The 17,601-nt window shown below is 41.4% G+C and overlaps 5 protein-coding genes across 5 annotated transcripts; 3 read left to right on the top strand and 2 right to left on the bottom strand.

The window, feature by feature from the left end:
- Positions 1–508: 508 nt before the first annotated feature.
- EAE98_007563 (uncharacterized protein) lies at positions 509–3,263 on the top strand (the record flags this gene model as incomplete). Its single annotated transcript, XM_038955186.1, has 6 exons — positions 509–618; positions 995–1,168; positions 1,226–1,300; positions 1,352–1,379; positions 1,438–1,644; positions 1,695–3,263. The coding sequence occupies 6 exons, from the start codon at positions 509–511 to the stop codon at positions 3,261–3,263; spliced, it is 2,163 nt and encodes a 720-aa protein (XP_038808364.1).
- A 2,102-nt stretch (positions 3,264–5,365) lies between these two features.
- EAE98_007562 (uncharacterized protein) lies at positions 5,366–5,895 on the bottom strand (the record flags this gene model as incomplete). The annotated part of the gene is made up of 2 exons (XM_038955185.1): positions 5,366–5,563; positions 5,710–5,895. 2 exons carry the CDS (start codon positions 5,893–5,895, stop codon positions 5,366–5,368), a joined length of 384 nt encoding a protein of 127 aa, XP_038808363.1.
- Positions 5,896–7,548: 1,653 nt separating this feature from the next.
- EAE98_007561 (uncharacterized protein) lies at positions 7,549–10,484 on the top strand (the record flags this gene model as incomplete). The annotated part of the gene is made up of 6 exons (XM_038955184.1): positions 7,549–7,878; positions 7,961–8,772; positions 8,827–9,241; positions 9,297–9,851; positions 9,929–10,039; positions 10,089–10,484. 6 exons carry the CDS (start codon positions 7,549–7,551, stop codon positions 10,482–10,484), a joined length of 2,619 nt encoding a protein of 872 aa, XP_038808362.1.
- A 1,751-nt stretch (positions 10,485–12,235) lies between these two features.
- EAE98_007560 (uncharacterized protein) lies at positions 12,236–15,010 on the top strand (the record flags this gene model as incomplete). The annotated part of the gene is made up of 3 exons (XM_038955183.1): positions 12,236–13,548; positions 13,604–13,982; positions 14,165–15,010. The coding sequence occupies 3 exons, from the start codon at positions 12,236–12,238 to the stop codon at positions 15,008–15,010; spliced, it is 2,538 nt and encodes an 845-aa protein (XP_038808361.1).
- A 920-nt stretch (positions 15,011–15,930) lies between these two features.
- EAE98_007559 (uncharacterized protein) lies at positions 15,931–17,100 on the bottom strand (the record flags this gene model as incomplete). Its single annotated transcript, XM_038955182.1, has 2 exons — positions 15,931–16,508; positions 16,569–17,100. The coding sequence occupies 2 exons, from the start codon at positions 17,098–17,100 to the stop codon at positions 15,931–15,933; spliced, it is 1,110 nt and encodes a 369-aa protein (XP_038808360.1).
- Positions 17,101–17,601: the final 501 nt, after the last annotated feature.

Genomic DNA, 17,601 nt, shown 5'->3' with positions numbered 1-17,601 from the left:
GAAAAAGTGACCAAGAGGATGTGAAGACGATGGAGGGGTTGTCAGATAAGGTATGAACTTCGATGAAAGAAACACCGACAATTCGATCCGCAAGATTGATTGAATATTCTGCCCCGATAGGTTGTCGTCTGCAGCTCAAAGGGATTATGCAGGCACGACGAAGGATTGGATATACTGTGGAGGACGAATGGTGAAAATGGCTTCGGGTTGAGCGTAAACTCAAGATGTTCGCAGGGAACTTATCGAATCCAAAGGTCAATCGATAGATATCATCAAGCCTTATCGTGATAATGCGACCAAAACGCCGATTCCAGCACCTAGAACGATAGAAGGAAGAAGGAAAGAAAGAAAGAAAGAGGGAAGTGATTGTGAATTATCAAAGAAAAGTTTATGAAGTTATTCACAATCTTTTTTAAAGCTCCAAGTGAACGACAAGTACAAGTGAACGACAAGTACGGGTGATTGGTTATTGGTTCGTGGTGTGAAAGAGTTTTGAATTGTATTGAAAATGAATCCGATTCAATCAAATTGCCACCTCCTGGATCAAAAATTCACGGAACGTCATTCGTCAGATAAAGATGAAAGACGCGATTCGAACACCAAAGTCCACGGTATCACGTGAGTAATCAGGCAGCAGTGGGTATCTGAAGGCATTTAATGGCATCTGATTGGTGGAAATGTGGACTTTGATTGATTAGATAATATTGATAAGCATTTTTGAAGTGTTTTGCTGGGTCTTGCTGGGGTCATGCTAGATCTGGCATGTCATCGCCATCACGGTCTGTGTGTTCACAAAACCACTTTACGCGGCATTTCAGACGAGATGTGAGGCAAAAAGGCAAAAAGGGAAAAAGGGAAAAAGAAAGGAAAGAGATGAAACGATGAGATGAAAGAAAGATAATTGAAGTTATTCACAGTTCGGTTCATTGAATTCATTCTTTATCTTTATATTCAATCCTACACTTCACTTACCACAACAAAAGACAAATCTCAGAGCGAATTCTCCATCAAAGAAGACAGTTGCGACACAATTCCCCGAATTTCTTCATACCAAGACACCACATAGTATTTGGACGAAAAGAAGACCAGCACGTAAAGAGTGCCATTGGTATCCTTCGGATTATCTGGAACTGACAAGACTTCATACTAGAAACAAGGGAAACAACATGTATGCCATCTTCATTCCAATCTCCAATTTCATGTTGGCTAACTTTTAATACCAAAGGAATCCTCCTCCACCACCCCCTCCACCTGGAGGTCCCAATGCTCAACCAGCTCCCAGAAGATCAATTCGTGGACCGTAAGACTTCAACTCAACTTCGAACTTTCTTGTATACTAATAAAATTATAGTCAATCCGCATTGACCGATTTCCTGGCGGTAAGTGATCAAATCATTCTACCCAGTTACGACTCACACTCACTGATCATTTGCGCAGGCTCACAATATCGATGCCAATCAAATTCGTCAAGATGCAAATGCTCGTCGAGCTGCTGCACTCGCTTCACAACAAACCGCCGAGGGAAATGGAAATGGAGACGAAGGAGAGGGAGATGATGAGCCAGCATCTGCGCCCGCTACACGTACCCGTTCCCGCCGGAATGAAAGTGAAGCACAAAAGAATAAGAGAAAGAAGGAAGAAGAAGTATGGCTACGATGTTCTCTGGATCGAATCAAAAACTAACAAATTTACAGAAAGCGGTTGCCAAAATCAAGGCCTCTAAAAGATTCCAACGCCAAAGAGCCTTTGGATCCGATGAGGATATGACCGATGAAGATGAAGCCGCACTTCGATTATTTAATGAGAGCATGGCACCCTTACCTGATCAAATGGAAAATTGTGCAATTTGTGAAAAGAGATTCACCGTCACAGCATACAGTCGAGCCGGTCCAGATGGAGGTCTTCTTTGCCCACAATGCACAAAAGAACTCAACAAGGAAGAAGGACAGGCAAAAAAGAAACGAAAATCTCAAGCTGGAGCACAGAGAAGAAAGATTCAAAGTAATCTCCTAGATGGTGTTTATCCAGGCGCCAAAGATTTAATGACCTTGTGTATCGAAACTTTAGCCAAAAATGTCGAGATGGCCGATGACTTGGGAGATTTACCGGAACCACTCATGGATAAACTGTCAGCCATACTTTCCAAGAGGCGTCTTTTACGTTCCAATACTTTGAATCTATTTCTTCAAAATGGTCGTGAAGTCATCACCATCTATGAAGGGGCATACCTGAACTCAGATGACTATATTCGAATATTCCAAGTCGTACCAAGTGTCAAATCATTACGCATTCGATCTGGTATTCAATTCAAAGACAAAGTAATGGAACATCTTTTGGCATCTACTGTCAAACTTGAGCACCTGAGTTTGTCTGGTAGTAATCTCATAAGCGATGAAAATTGGAACCGTTACTTCACGGAGAAAGGTTCAAACCTCAAATCTTTCAAGGTTTACTATACAGATGGTCAATTTGGTGATGATCAAATAGATGTTATCACCAAAACATGCCCTCAATTGACTCGTCTTAAAATTACCCACAACCAAAAAGTCACTGATGAGGGTATTTCACATATTTCACGTATCTCTACTCTTCAACATCTCGGTTTGGAAATCCAAAAAAGCAAAGCCTCAGAACCATATGTTCAGATCCTTGATAGTATCGGACCTCAACTACAAACTCTCTCTCTTGGTCAAGTCCATGAAATTAACGATTCTGTCTTAAACGCTATTCATGACAATTGTCAAAACTTAACCAAATTGCGCATCACAGACAACAGTGTCTTGACAGATGCAGGTTTCGCAAACCTTTTCACAAATTGGTTAAATTCTCCTCTTTCCTTCATCGATTTATCCAAAAACCGTCATATCGATGCTTCCGTCCCTCGCGATAATCCTGATAACATTGGTCTCTGCTCTCTCGGTTTCGAAGCCCTAATGGCACATTCAGGTCTTACTCTGCGCTATCTAGATATCAATTCTTGTCGACATATTTCCCTCACAAGTTTTGAAAAGGCATTCTCACTCGAAAAGGAATATCCGGAATTGGAAGAGATGAACATTAGTTTCTGTCAGGAAGTAAATGATTTCGTGATTGGCAGTATCTTTAAGACTTGTCCGAAATTGAAGAAATTGATTATTTTTGGAGACTTCAAGGTTAGGGATGTGAGGGTTCCGAAGGGTAGAATCCTTATTGGTATGCCTAATGCAATGGGGATGCAGATTGAGGGGACTGAGGATGGAGGTGATGGGATGAGTGCTTGGTGAGGGGAGACGAGGTAAAGTGGAGGGATAAGGATTGGACACAGAAGATTAAAGGGTGGTCAGCTGTCTGGGGTCTGATTTGTGATACTGGTGTTGGGGAAGTGCTGGATAGATGTAATGAGGGGTGGGTGACTGAGACTTGGGAAGACTTCTTGAATGGATGGATATATGCATGGTGTTTATGGATAGCGAAGTTATGCCTTATGTGGTCCCATGAGATATTAGCTGAATTAGCTTGTTGATATCATGGCGATGATTCTTTTGAATTTTAAAATAAAATTTTCTTTATATTGCAGGAGTGAGATTGTGTCTAATGAGATTGTGTCTAATGAGATTGTGTCTAATGAGATTGTGTCTAATGAGATTGTGTCTAATGAGATTGTGTCTAATGAGATTATCTACATCAAGGGGTCGAAATTATATTTGGAGCGAGGAAATGAATTGAAGTAAAGTTGAGTCTGGACTGGGGATTCAGACTCAAGATTTGGATGTAGGGAGGTGTGGTGTAGTGTGGTGTGGTGTGGAGTGGTGTGGTGATTTCTGGGTTGTGTGTTGCGAAAGTGGGATTGGGAGTGAGGAGTGGGGAGGGATTGGGAAGGGAGGAGGGATTGAGGAGGGATTGAGGAGGTATATGAAAGATCAAGTTGAAGAGGGAATAGAGATGGATTGAGAAGGGATTGAGAAGGGATTAAGGAGGGAGTGGGGAGGGATTGAAAAGAGATTGAGGAGGGATTGAGGAGGGATTGAGATTGGGGAGGGAGTGGGGAGGGATTGAGGAGGTATATGAGAGATCAAGTTGAAGAGGGAATAGAGGTAGATTGAATAGAAGAATATAAAGACTGCATTTATTATATAACCATAGAGACTAGAGATAGGGGTAGGGGTAGGGGTAGGGGTAGGGGTAGGGAATATGATATTAAGGGAGGGTTGATGGATATGGAGATGAGGGGTGGATGGATATGGAGGTGGGGGGTGGATATAGGTGGATGGATGGATATGGAGGTGGATGGATATGAGGGTGGATAGATGGATGGATGGATGGATGGATGGATGGATGGATGGATGGATGGATGGATGGATGGATGGATGGATGGATGGATGGATGGATGGATGGATGGATGGATGGATGGATGGATGGATGGATGGATGGATGGATGATGGATGGATGGATGGATGGATGGATGGATGGATGGATGGATGGATGGATGGATGGATGGATGGATGGATGGATGGATGGATGGATGGATAAATAAGGATGGATATTGGGGGTATTGGTAGGGTGGCAGGGGATAGGATAGGATAGGAGTGGAAAGAATAGGTGTGAGAGGGAGGGGAGGGTGCGTGGGTATGAGAGGGAGGGTGTGATGGAGGGTGTGATGGGATTTTCTGGATGGGATTTTCTGGGTATGTGTTTGCTTGTGTTTATACGGAGGAGATGGATAGAAATGAAGGGGGGAAGAGTAGAGGGGAGATTGGGAACGGGAATGGGGATTGGGAGTAGGATTGGGATGAGGATTAGGGTGAGGGTGAGGATGAGGGTGAAGATGAAGATGAGAAAAAATTGGAGGATGCGGATCTATATGGAGGTTTAGCTGAGAACTGGAAATGTGAATCTGTTGTGAAATTCTGGTTAGTTAATACTCAGTAATGGATTAGGAGATGGATCTTCTGATAAATACCTTCAGCCACCGAATGATGTTCTGGAGTAGCGCTGCATGGAAGAAGATAATGACACAGGTCAATTTGAATGTAAAAGAATGTGTGATCTTTGGGTATCTTTTTCTTCTATTTCTTCTCCACGACTAAGCTGCGCGGTACTTTTTTGTGATTATGCTTTTGATATGCAATGCCGTTTTCCTCCTGCCCGCTCTCGATTTTCCGGAGCCTTATATAGACATAGACCGTAGAACATACCATTCTGGCGCTTCATCTCCCCTACTTTCCTCCTTGGATATCCTCCATCTATGAGTCCGATTTTCGTTCCGTCTAGCAATCCAGGTAGCTACTTCCATCCAGAACTGACCCAGCCCTTCAAACCCACAGTTCCCAATTCCAAACTCCCACATCCATCTCCATCTTCGTTTCTAGCCTCATCCATCCACCATCTAAACCAAATGTCCCGGTAACAAGAAATTTCCGATCCCCTCCTTAACACGATACTCATGTCCACAATTCGCACAAACTAAACTTCCCTCGTCGATTTCTGTTTCTAAAAGAAGCGTATGGAGTTCCTTCATCATTTTTTCGTCTTCTTGGAGGGTTTCGGGAGTGGGTGGTGTGGGGGGGAGAGCGGGGAATGAAAGCTAGATTACGTTTTATGTTAGCATCTGTTCTCTTTCCTGATGTTTTTCATCTCGGAATCATTGCTTGACCTGAGCGTGAAACAAAAGTTGCAGATGCGCAAGAGGGACAATGATTCAAGGAAGAGCGCAAGAAAGAAAAAACATACCTCAGAAGCAATAACACAAAGCGCCTTCCAATCAATCCGCGGCAGAATATTGAGAAGTAAAGCAGTGTTTAAAGGTATATCGTTACTAACAAGCGAACATTCTTTTGGATGAAGAGGAAACGATGCGCTGGTCGATTTGCACGCTTTCACGGCGCAGGTGAGGAAATTGAGAGTTAGGAGTTTCATTTTTTGGGGGGTGCGCGGCGCGCGATGATGTGAATTGGTGGGTGAGTTCGTATGCGAGGGATTTATGTGGTGATTGATGTTTATGGTTGTGTATACCTAGTATTTGAGAAAGCGTTGGTGAGATTGGTGGTGGAGGGATGGAAGCTTGGAGTTGTGTTGTGCAAGTGTGGTGGTGTTGAGTAAGAGGAAATTATTTTTTTGCGTTCGCGGGGGAGATAAGATTAGATTAGATTGACGCTAAGGGGTAGTGGCTTGGCGTGGAGTTTGACTTCACTTCATGGATCACCAGTGGTGGATGTTATGTTTTTAGAAAACGGCGTTTGATTGAGCCGAGTTCTTTTCAATGAAGGCGTTTTTTCTTTTTAGTTGTGAACCGATGTGGTTTCATACAATTGGTTTTCGAAATGCTCGATACATGCACGTAATGCGTCATTGGTAGATGGCTGGACTTTGTTGTATGGGGGGTGTTGAATAGGGTAGTATTATGATCGGCTGGGGCTTATTGCTTATTGGACGAATAGCAAGCTGAGATGCAAGAAAAACCTCTGAGGGCTGTAGCCATTGGTGTTATGGAAGTCAAGGATACTTTCTGGATCAACAACTGACCTGGATTGAAAAATAGTGAGGCTGTACAGCTGGATCTCTTGACTGCTCTTTCGAAAAGACATTGATGCTGAATTCTCTTGAATAGAAAATGGGGGGCGAGATGTCATTTTAAAACCGCAGGAGAATCAGTTGAAGATATTTCGTGGTTGTTATGTATGCCTGAGATTCTTCGTACAACGGTCCAAATAACAGAGTAGGATTTTTATCCGAATGGAACATGGCATTGTTTGGCTGTGTCTTCCATTACATATTGCGATTTTAAATCAAAACTGGGTAAGCGTCTGTGGGATTATCGCTCGGATTCATCTGGCTATCCCGTACTTGTTGTACGACCCCCTTCCGCCCCCCCCCCCTCGCTCAAATCTCTGCTGGTGAACTCGAATGAGCTTGCGTCATTTTCATTTTACACAGGATTTCGGTTAAATTTGATCTCAACGGCAGTTCGAAAATTCAATTACGCACGTATTTCCGCATCTGGCTTTTACAAGGTTGATTGTGTCGATACATCAAACTATCAAGACATAGGAGACCAATCTAATAATGCTACGGGACGAGTTGAAGGTGTAAAGCCCACAGAACTTGACAACTCAGAAGAATCTCGGCAAATCAGAGCCTCCATTTGCTAAACAGGCCTTTAACCATGCCTGACGAGATTTGGCGTCAGTTCCGGGGATCATATCCGCTAAAGATTATCGCTTCGCGTAGCCCGAAGTGGATTCCAAGGCTTCTACAGGGGGCTTCAGCTGCACCCGTCGAGCCCTAGAGATGCCTGCGAAACTTTCAACTTGCATGCATACAGAACTAGGTATCCTTTGCAGAATATACGGAGTTAGTGTAAATGTCTGAGGCATCAATATAATGATAAGCCACCTGGAATTCTGTCTTCAATCGTCTTTCGAGTTTTCCTTCCATGCTTGAGAAATATCACAGTCTGGTACATGGATTGACGGGTTTTGCGTGAAAGAAATATTCTATATCCATCACTTTCCGTATCGACTCTAGAAAAACGACTGAGTTGGACAATCCGTTGTTTGTACTTTAATTACCATGGCCTCTTCATGCAGCTCGGAGAATGAGGGGCTAGCTGAGCTCCTCAAAGAGACGTTGAAGGAGCTACGAAATATCTCCTCAGAGCTGGGTGAACAAAGCAAAGCAATTCAAGCTATGACCAAGGCGCAGTCTCAACCTCTGTCACTTGCCGCTGAACCGCCGATAGACAATAACACGACCAAGAGCAGGCCACCGATAAGCGCTTCACCACCAGCAGATCAATCTGAGCCCCTTGAATATACGCATAGTCCAGAGGAGAGAGACTTTTGGGGTGATATTGATGAAAGGTTTTTCTCGGAGGGGATCCCTCAAGATTACCTGGAATTTGCAAGTACCCTGACTCACAATGATTATCTGCTTCTTTCGCAGCTCTATATGCAATGCTGATTATTTTATCCATTCATTGTAGATCAAGAATGAGTTATACTACAATAATAGTAAGCAATCGATTTCGAAAGATGAGCCACGGGACACTACCACGTCGCAAGCTGGTTCTGTAGCTCCCCGGTCTCCATCACCAGATGAAAGTCGGATCACTGCTTCTTCACCAGTGAATGATCCCCTAGATATTCCAGTCGCACAATACAATAGAAGACCAAGCAATTCTTCGGAAATAGACAAAGCTCCGCAAACTGTAGTCACTCAGTCATTAAAAATACCAAATACTTCCTCAACGATGAGCAATGGTCAGGAATTTTCTGGCATACGATCCTTGAGAGGGCCAAGCACGTCTCCAGCAGTGTACAATGCTCCGCCAGCATCTTCTGCTCAATCAGTAAGAGAGTCAAGAGTTTCCGCATCAACTGAACGTTCAATGAAAAGTCTAAGGAGTCTTGAATATATACATTGGGATTGGTTCAAGAAAATACCCTTTGATGGTCGGCTTAAACTGGGTTTTGAATCTTTCCAGAGTTTTCTCTCTACGAAGGATAGATTTGAAAATTGTGACTCTTCGTTCGAGATCAGGGATTGGATTCATCAATGGTGCTATTTTGATTATAATTTATCTGAATTCGGATATAATGATTTCTTTCGCCCAACAGCACCTCCTGTGTTCGCGTTTGCACCTGATGCTGATTCCGGAAGATTGTGTACCTGTAAGGGTATCTGTGACGACTCCTCCCATGCATCCATAAGTCCCATCGCAGAAATTTATTCACGGAGAAAGAAAGCACAGCTCCGAAGCCAGGCTGGTGAAAGAGCGCAATGGAGAAGAGTAATGTGAGTGGACAACGAACCACAGGATGAAAGTAGTAGGGCTAATTTACGTTTCAGATTGATTAAGGACATGTCGTACATGTACAAGTCCGTTGAGCAACTACATACAATGATAAAAATGAAAGAAATATTCGGTTTCAGTACTATAGATGTTTTCACTGAACACAGGCTGCGGGGCCTGATCCCGATGTTCTATATGGATGAAGAAGAAATGAGAATACTTCGACTTTCAGAGACTATGCTACAAAGTGCGTGGCGCTCCCACGGACTGTGCAAGCGCCTTCCCAAGTCAGATTACAGGAGAGACGGTGCGAACTTTCAAATTACTTTTTACGAAATGGTTCCAGAGCATGAAGTTGGTCGTGGTATTTGGAAAACAGGGGCGTTTCGCAATGATAATGTTCGAAACTGGGAACGAGTTATTTACAACGTGGAGAACGATAATTTATTTCTAAGGCGAAGTTGTGTCACGGTTAGTTTTCGTTCGCAATTCTCTTCCTTCTCACGCGAACCTGACCTACAATTAGATTGTTGGAATAATCAGATTTTTTCAAGAGTGGTCTCCCGAGAATTGGACCATGTTGTTACTAACGCCTAGCTCAACAAGTATCGCGGCAGATATATATGAAGACAGTGGACAAGCTGTTGATCGCGAGTTCATTGTAGCCTTTTCGGGCATTGTAGACCGCAGCACAAGAGTAGTTGTCCGTCATTGGGATATTCTCGCAAATTATTTCGAAAAATTACTTAGCGAGAGTGACACTTTACTAGAGCCTGACTTACACGACCTCTTACTTGTGGATGATTCAAAATATTCCAAGTCAAAGAAGTACTTCTGGGCTTTGAACATTTTGAAAGAAATTGAATCAGATGTCGCCGCGGTAATCTCGCAACTTGAAGGGTTCATGGACTTTTCGGATAACTCTCTTCTAAAAAGATACTTTCGTTTACCAGAAGGAAAAATGAGTGAAGCACGAGAGATGATTGTAAAAAAGAAATTGGGTGTGCTCAAGGAAGATCTTGTCAGGCTTCAAAGTCGTTTTAGTGACCAACGAGAGCTTACCAAAGATCTCCGAGACGGTGTATGTATCTTCCTATCCTTCGATAATGGAAGGCCTGTGGGATAAATGGAAAATTAATATGATCTAACATTCTTTAGCTTTTCAACGCTAGTGCAGTCATGGAATCAAGAGCTTCGACAAGATTGGGAGAGAATGTGAGACTACTCACCTTCGTGAGCATATTCTTCTTGCCACTATCATTTACCATGGTACGTTTCAACTCCCGAGAAGTCAACGCAGTACTGACCCAATGATGAGTCTATCTGGAGCATCAACGACAGCGCCCTGGCGAACATCAATATCATGGTTGGTGTCGCAGTTGTCTTAGGCACCATAACCTACTTTGTAGTATTCAACGTCAACAACATCGTCTTCCTTTCAAATCAATTTATCAAAAAACTAAAAGCCGGTACCATTGAGCACATGAAGAAAAATGATAACACTGTATGGAAACAAAGAGGCGAAGGGCTAACAGAGCCTGCTCTTGCAAATGACCAGAATGCTACTCCTTCAAGTTGGCGTATTCCTCAGTATGTGTGGCTGTTGGCTTGGAATTGGATTAGTGCAATTGTGGCTCACATGTGGGTATCTATGAGAAATTTTTTCGGGCGATTAGCCAAAAAGAAGGTGGAACAGACGGAGCAGAGTGTTTGATACTTCCACAGGTTAATCTAATTCAGATCAAAGTTGTATGTTTGATTTAGATCTATTGGGAACCAAAATTTATGTATCGGATATATTAGCCAGATCAGATGAAACAGGTTCTAGAACTTCCAGTATCAATTTATCTCATCCTCAGACTACACAGTGATTACATAATTTTTGGCCTTGATTTCAAAACAAAGGCCTCCCAAGGTTTATCACTATAAGATCTGAAACTATTTAATTCCAATTTTGATATGAATCCCAACAATTTATAATTTTTCGATTTTTCAATAAAATCTTATAAATCATTCAACTATTATATTACTTTGATACAAATTCAATTTATAGAATTGATTTTTTCATTATTTTAATATATTTTTTATTATTATAATTCTATTTTATTATATATAAATATAATATTGAATTTTAAAAACAACATTTTTGAATACCAACATTTCATTAAATTAAGCACCTATTCTCTTCGAAATTCATTACTACTACCATTCCTAATAATAATATATATATTTTGACAATCTTTCAATCAATCTAATTCCCATCATATATCTCAATCCCTTTTAAAGGATTAGAATTATTGATTTCAAAAAGATTGAGTACTCCTAAATCTGAAAATCCATTTTCATTTTGAAACTATATACCTTAAACTTAAAACATATAATTTTAAAATAAAAAAAGCAATTGAACCTCTATCAACAACATAATCCCAATACTATTAATATTATTAAAAAAACTATTAATATATTCAGCTTAATAAAACAATTCGATTAATACTATTTTCATAATTAATATAAATAATTTGAAATAATTGAAAATAATTTAACTAGTTAACAAAAAATTCTTTCTAAAAGAATTTCACAATAATCACAACTTTAATCATTTTAAAATTGATTTACATAATAATATTAATTAAACTCTTTCAAATGATATATTTCTTTTTTTGATAAATTGTAATTGAAAAAATAAAATATATAATTAAAATACTTTTATCAAACAAATTCAGTTCTTTACCAAAAACATAATTAAAAGCTTTTAGACTTTCGAAGAAATAAATATTCCCCCTAATCCCTAATTAACTAAAAAAAATTCAATTATTAATAAATAACAACATTATTAAAAAGATTAATTTATAATTCAGAATTCTAATTAAAAACGTTTTATTAACAAAAAGGGTTTGAAAGTGAGATAAGTAATAATCTATTATCTATCTTATCCCCTAGACCGCGGGTTACGGCCGGTTTCTACTTATAATACTTCATTAGCCAATTAAAGTATTATAATCGAAAAGCTCTTGAAATTATAGATTATATTATTTTGAATATAAAAATATAATAAGATTTAAAAACTTCACACCAATTTTTTTTAAAATAAAATATATGAATCTATAATAAACCTTCTAATTATTACTAATTCATTAAATTCTCATCTTCAATCTCAATTAAATAGTTTTTATATATAATATAATTTGTAAAGTTATTAATGTTCTTGTTTGTGCACGGGCCACATATGCCGGCCGTAACCCGCAGTCTAGGGGATAAAATCACTTTCATCACGTGCATTCTTTTAGATGATGCAAGAAAGTCTCACGTGATGATATGCAATCTCCGCAAATTATCGAGGAGGGGGTGGGGTACCTACATACAGGTACCACGTTCACCGCACCCGAAAATTCCAAGTCTATCGTCCTCTATTCACGCATAGAGACAGAAACAAACCTCCAAATTCTTCTGAAGTTAGATTCGAACATGGCTCCACAAACTACCGACTGGGTAGTCGAGATGGCCAAAGGTCGGATGGCCACAACTAAAGATGAATACGAAGAGATGCACAACCAGATGTCACGCATGGGTTTGAAAGGTGCTTATAATCCGGCAAATGTGTATCCTGGATCTCGTTTCACTCCAAGCTCAAAGCCTACACCAGAAGAAGTTCGTGAGAAGGCTCGATTGTCATCACAAAAGATATTATCGGATTGGAATACATTGCGGACCATTGTTCAGTTACATGCTGATACATTGGAGAAGCGTTGGATGAAGAAGTCGAGAAAGAAACAGAGGGAAATGCTCTTGGAAGCTTGGCCCAACATGTCTACTACACATCGTCCTGATTACGAGGCATTTAGACAGGAGTGTACCGGACGCATACTCATCGGACTCTCGAAGTTTCAGGAAGCTTACAAATGGCCTTATATCAATCTGCAAGACCTAAGTAGGGAATCTCTGGTCATTTTCATCACTAGCCGAGGACACAACCCTCCAAGCGCATTTGCTCGCGCGGATCTTAACGCAACACACCTCGGAACTGTTGCGCATTTTATTCCTGAACCAGCTTTCCTTCCCTTTCATACACTGTTCTTGGATGGTGATAAAGTGGAAACGTATGGAAGATTGGTTTCATGGGACGAGGATGATGCTGCTGCTGATCTGATGTTCACAGAAAGACAATTCAGCCCTGGTGACGGTTTGAAAGCATTTGAACTTCAAGAAAAAATATATCCTTTCCTCATCAGATGTTGTGAGCTTATTCTTCACGACTTCACCAAATCGGGTGCTTTGCTTGATGCAAATATTCCAACAGGTATTGCACCTGATCCTGTCGTTGCCCCAGAGCCTACTACAGCCGCCGTTACCGAGATACTTCCATCTCTGGCCACCATTTCAGCAGAAGCACCGTATCGTTTACCAGCGAACATCGATTTTGAGCGGCTTCGTGAAATCTTTGCAGCAAGACTCTCAGCAGCAGAAGACTATCTCTTTGATTTGAGGGAAGATCCTGGATTTTTCGCTGACACCATTAACGATTGGAGCGAGCATCGGAATGATGCATTGTTAGACACAAATGGCAACCCACATCCGACTGGACCACACACTCAGGATTTCTGGGGCCGCGTGGTCAGAAACATTATCAGTGACGCATATTCTAGCTACGAAACCTGGTTTCTCCTTCATCGACAAGCTGCTCTATTATGCACACTAATGGAAAAGTACAAGGATGAAATTTCGTATAACAAGCAACTTCCCAAGGAATACCTCATTGCCATTTTGAAGCTCAGGGAACTGTAAGGATACATGTCTTTCCCAATGTACACAATTTCGAACCTAACTATTTTGAAGTCTGAAGACAAGTGCCGAAGCACCGATCAACTATCTCCAGAATATCCAGTCCTCACCACCTCTCCGACATCACTTCACACGTGCTCCGCAAGCTCCTGGTACAACCAACATGTATATAATGCCAAAAGATGAGAGAAGTCCATTTTTCCACAAACCATGGGGTCTTTTGTTGATTTTGTGGGATCGGGAAAAACGAGATTTATTTGGATTGACAAATGTCATCGACGCATTCGAACAACTGATGCAGGATCCAGAAGAAAGCAAAAACATATCTTCATATATCGCCGATCGATTCTCGGATCTAGCAATATTATCTCGAGCTCTTTATGAAGTCGAGAATTATCAGCCTTGGGCTGCGACTTTTGACGACGAGTACAATGTAAGAAAATTCCTCAACTTTTCCTGACCCCTGTCACATTCTAAACTGCAGTTCAAATGTTTTCGAGAGAGAAGGGATTTTCACACGTTAAAGACTCTGCAACTTACCTGATGAGAATATGGATCCCACAGCTATCCTTTGATTTTCCAAAATTAGGTCACAAGCTCATTATTGATTTGCAGAACAACCACCAGAGAGAAGTGCTCAGAATCACAATGACAGGTTTTGTTTTCAACAATGATTATATCGAGTATATGAACTCAGTTTTGAAAGGTATCGTACCATACTGCATGCCCGGTGATGGAAAATTCAAATATCCTGTCAATAAGAAGCGTACAAAACAAAGCACGGAACAGATGATCTTGGCTGAGAAAAATCTTGACTTTTTCTGGGGGAAATTTGATGCTAACTGGAAAAAACTGACGAGGAAGAACATCGATGCGTGCTTTGGAGGGCATCCACCAAGAAAGAGAGGAAAGATTCAAAGAACTTCATCATGGGTTGAGCCCTTACCGATTGAAGCTACAACAAAATCTCAACAAGCCTCAAGCACCCAAGAATGGGCACATGATGAGGAAAAGAACAAAGTTAAGACAAAATCGAAGAAAGCAAAATCCAAGACCAGAGGGTCCACACAGCCGCTCACGCAACCTGAGGCTCAACCTGAGAACCCCGAACCACAGTTCAATGTCGAACAATCTAAAGTCAAGATCCCTCATCATCTTATGCGAGTGTTCAATACATTGTTCTTCCAACCTGGTCAGAACAACACACCAGGCGACGTCCCTTGGGTAGAATTCCTAAAGGCAATGGTAGAAATGGGGTTTGCTGCACAGAAATTGTATGGGAGTGTTTGGCAATTCACACCTGTTTCCAAGGAGGCAGCGGCTAAAACCGGAGCAGAAAAAAGCATTCAGTTTCATGAGCCGCATCCGGGTGTCAAGATTAATTTTGTCGTTGCTCGGAGAATGGGAAGAAGGTTGATGAGAAGGTTTGGATGGTGGGGTGGTATGTTTGAGGAGGATTAGTGGAGTATACAATTGATTCAGTGGATGGTGCAGTGTAGAAAGGGGAGTCCGAATCATATTAGACCGGAAGTTCACAAAATATGTCTCTTGGACGCGATTAATTTTGCACATCTCTTGAGCCTTGGATATTAGCATAGAATAGCATAGAATCAGCTTGGTCGAAGTCTAATAAGGGCGCTAGATTTAGATAGAGGGGGGAATCCCGGTGTAAAACTAAAAGTCATCCATATCGGCGTTGGTTGTCAATGAAGAATCATAGTTTACTAGATCAGTATCCGGTAGAAAGCTTTAAATTTAGGATAAAGATTTTGATAGAAATTAGTACCGCCTCTCGTTACTCTCCAGTGATTAACCATCATGTTCCAAATAATTGAGACTAACCAACACTCAGCTCTCTCATGTGGAGATAGTTTTGGTGTCTACCACTATTTCAGATGTTACTACCTGGAGATGAATGTCACTTCAATACTAGCCTCAAGCCCTTTATTCCCACGGACCGTGTTTAGTTGTGAGACCTTATTTGTAAAGTATGAGATAGAACCTGACTGATCCTGTTCTGATTCGGTTACGAAATCGCAAAGAATAAGTATATCCTTTATGTTCGCGATCTATTTTAAAATTTAGACCAACTGAAATTGGGCTATCAAGCACTACTGTGCTAACATTATAAGCGTGGTGAAGACTAGCTAGACATGCATATCGTCAATGTAAATGGATGAATCATGAGTTTTAAGACGAGCCTGAAACTTTGGGTGTCAGAAGATTTGGTGCATGAAATACATTCAGACTTTTTTCTTATCTAACTCCCAAATTGCATCCACCAAAAATGCCGGAACACATTGGAATCTCAGAACCACCTATCAATGAAACCATGCTCGGAATTCTGCGATTCTCTGCCACAACCCCCTCATTCATACCCTTCACTTGTATTGATATCTCTGCCATGTGTCCCTCTTCGCTCGAAACTCATTGACAGCATGTCTTGTAACACCAGGACTACTGTCATAAGTTTCCCAGGCCAAGATCTCGGAATCAGCCCACTTAACCAAGAACTTGCTGTCCAACTTAGTCTCCTTGTTCTGCTGATCTTCAAATAGAATTTCATATTTCTTCTTTGGTTTTGCTTTTCCTCGGCCGTTGGTGTTGCGTCGCCAGTAGTCCTTCACAGCCCTCGCATCAACATTTTGGATGGCGACCCAGCTGGGTTCTATTCTGGGGCCCCAATGAACAAGACACTGTGGACCGGTTTCTTGTTCCTCAATGATGTAGATGGTCGAAAATGAAAACTCGTTATTTTCGGAGAACGCAACCATGTACAGAGGTGTGCCGTCTGCCTTTACATCTTTGCGCACCAGTCCCTTGTGACTATGCAAAGCCGATGGAGGTTTCGCTTTGCCCTTTTTGACAGCTGCATTTGGATTCTTGCTCGAGCTTGCAGTAGCGTTTTGATGTTTTTGACCAGGCGCATGTTTCTGAATCGCACGATCTTCCTCTTCTTCTAATTACAAAGTCAGTATTTGTGAGCTCCCAAGAGATAAAGACAAGGGATAGAACTTACCATCATCCTCAAGGATGTCTTCTCTTGTCGACATATCTATAACAGCCTCTTTTGGTACACTTGGCCAAATCAACCATTCAGAGCCCACTCTTTTCTGTCTAGCAGATTTCTCATCTTCATCTTCATTCTCGTCTCCATCCCACATTTCCAGAGCGCGCAACCAGTCTGACGCTTTGAAAACGGCACACTTTCTCATTTCCTCACATCTGCCGTCTAATCTGTACATCACTAAATCATCCTCGCTTGTAATGACCTCGTTTTCCGCAGCCTCGATATCATCAGTCGCTGTGACATAAACACTAGGAGGATTTCTTCTAGGTCCGTTCGCGGCACCATAATGAAGAGGGAGAAAGCTGCTCGCAGTCTTGCGGCTGAGACTCAGAATATCGTAAGGGCGGAAACCTATCTCCCATGGAGTGAGAGACTCCTGCGATTTGGAAGACTTTCCTTCTGGGACCTGTTCATTGGAGGGGTCGTGGACGATGTAGAGAGATTCGGGAACTTCATCTGGAGGGTGGCGGAGGTCGTTCATGACTGTTTGATTGGCTCGAATATCTGGAAATTGTGATTGTTTTAATTCGCAGATGAATGGGGAGAATTTTTGATGATGGCTAGGAGGTAGGAACATGTCGATTTATGTAGAGTTGGAGCTGTGCAGGTAACAATGGAAGAATATTCTAGCTACTAGAGTATTGTCCAGCAGAATTCGGATATTCGAAAATAAGTAAAGAATGTAAATAGCGAGAACCCTCGATGCTTGTCTCAAGTCAGGAAAACAAAGAATAAAACTCGAATGCACGGGGTAGAAAGCCCACTTGTCAAGGGTAGAACAGGATCGCAGGTAAGAAAGTGAATATTCGAAATTGTATGATAATGGCTCATATAGAAAGAACGAGGCAAATGATCACATTCATGGTAATGTAGAACAAAAAGATTCGATGCTAATTTCGGATACTCTCGTGGCTTCTTTGGTCAAATAATTTAGACAATGATATCTTGATTGCGCAAAGAAAGATTTCGATCTATCTAGTAG

Source organism: Botrytis deweyae (assembly GCF_014898535.1).
Source record: "Botrytis deweyae strain B1 chromosome Unknown BDEW_018, whole genome shotgun sequence".
Lineage (NCBI taxonomy): Eukaryota > Fungi > Ascomycota > Leotiomycetes > Helotiales > Sclerotiniaceae > Botrytis > Botrytis deweyae.
This window is presented reverse-complemented; position numbering and strand designations above follow the sequence as displayed.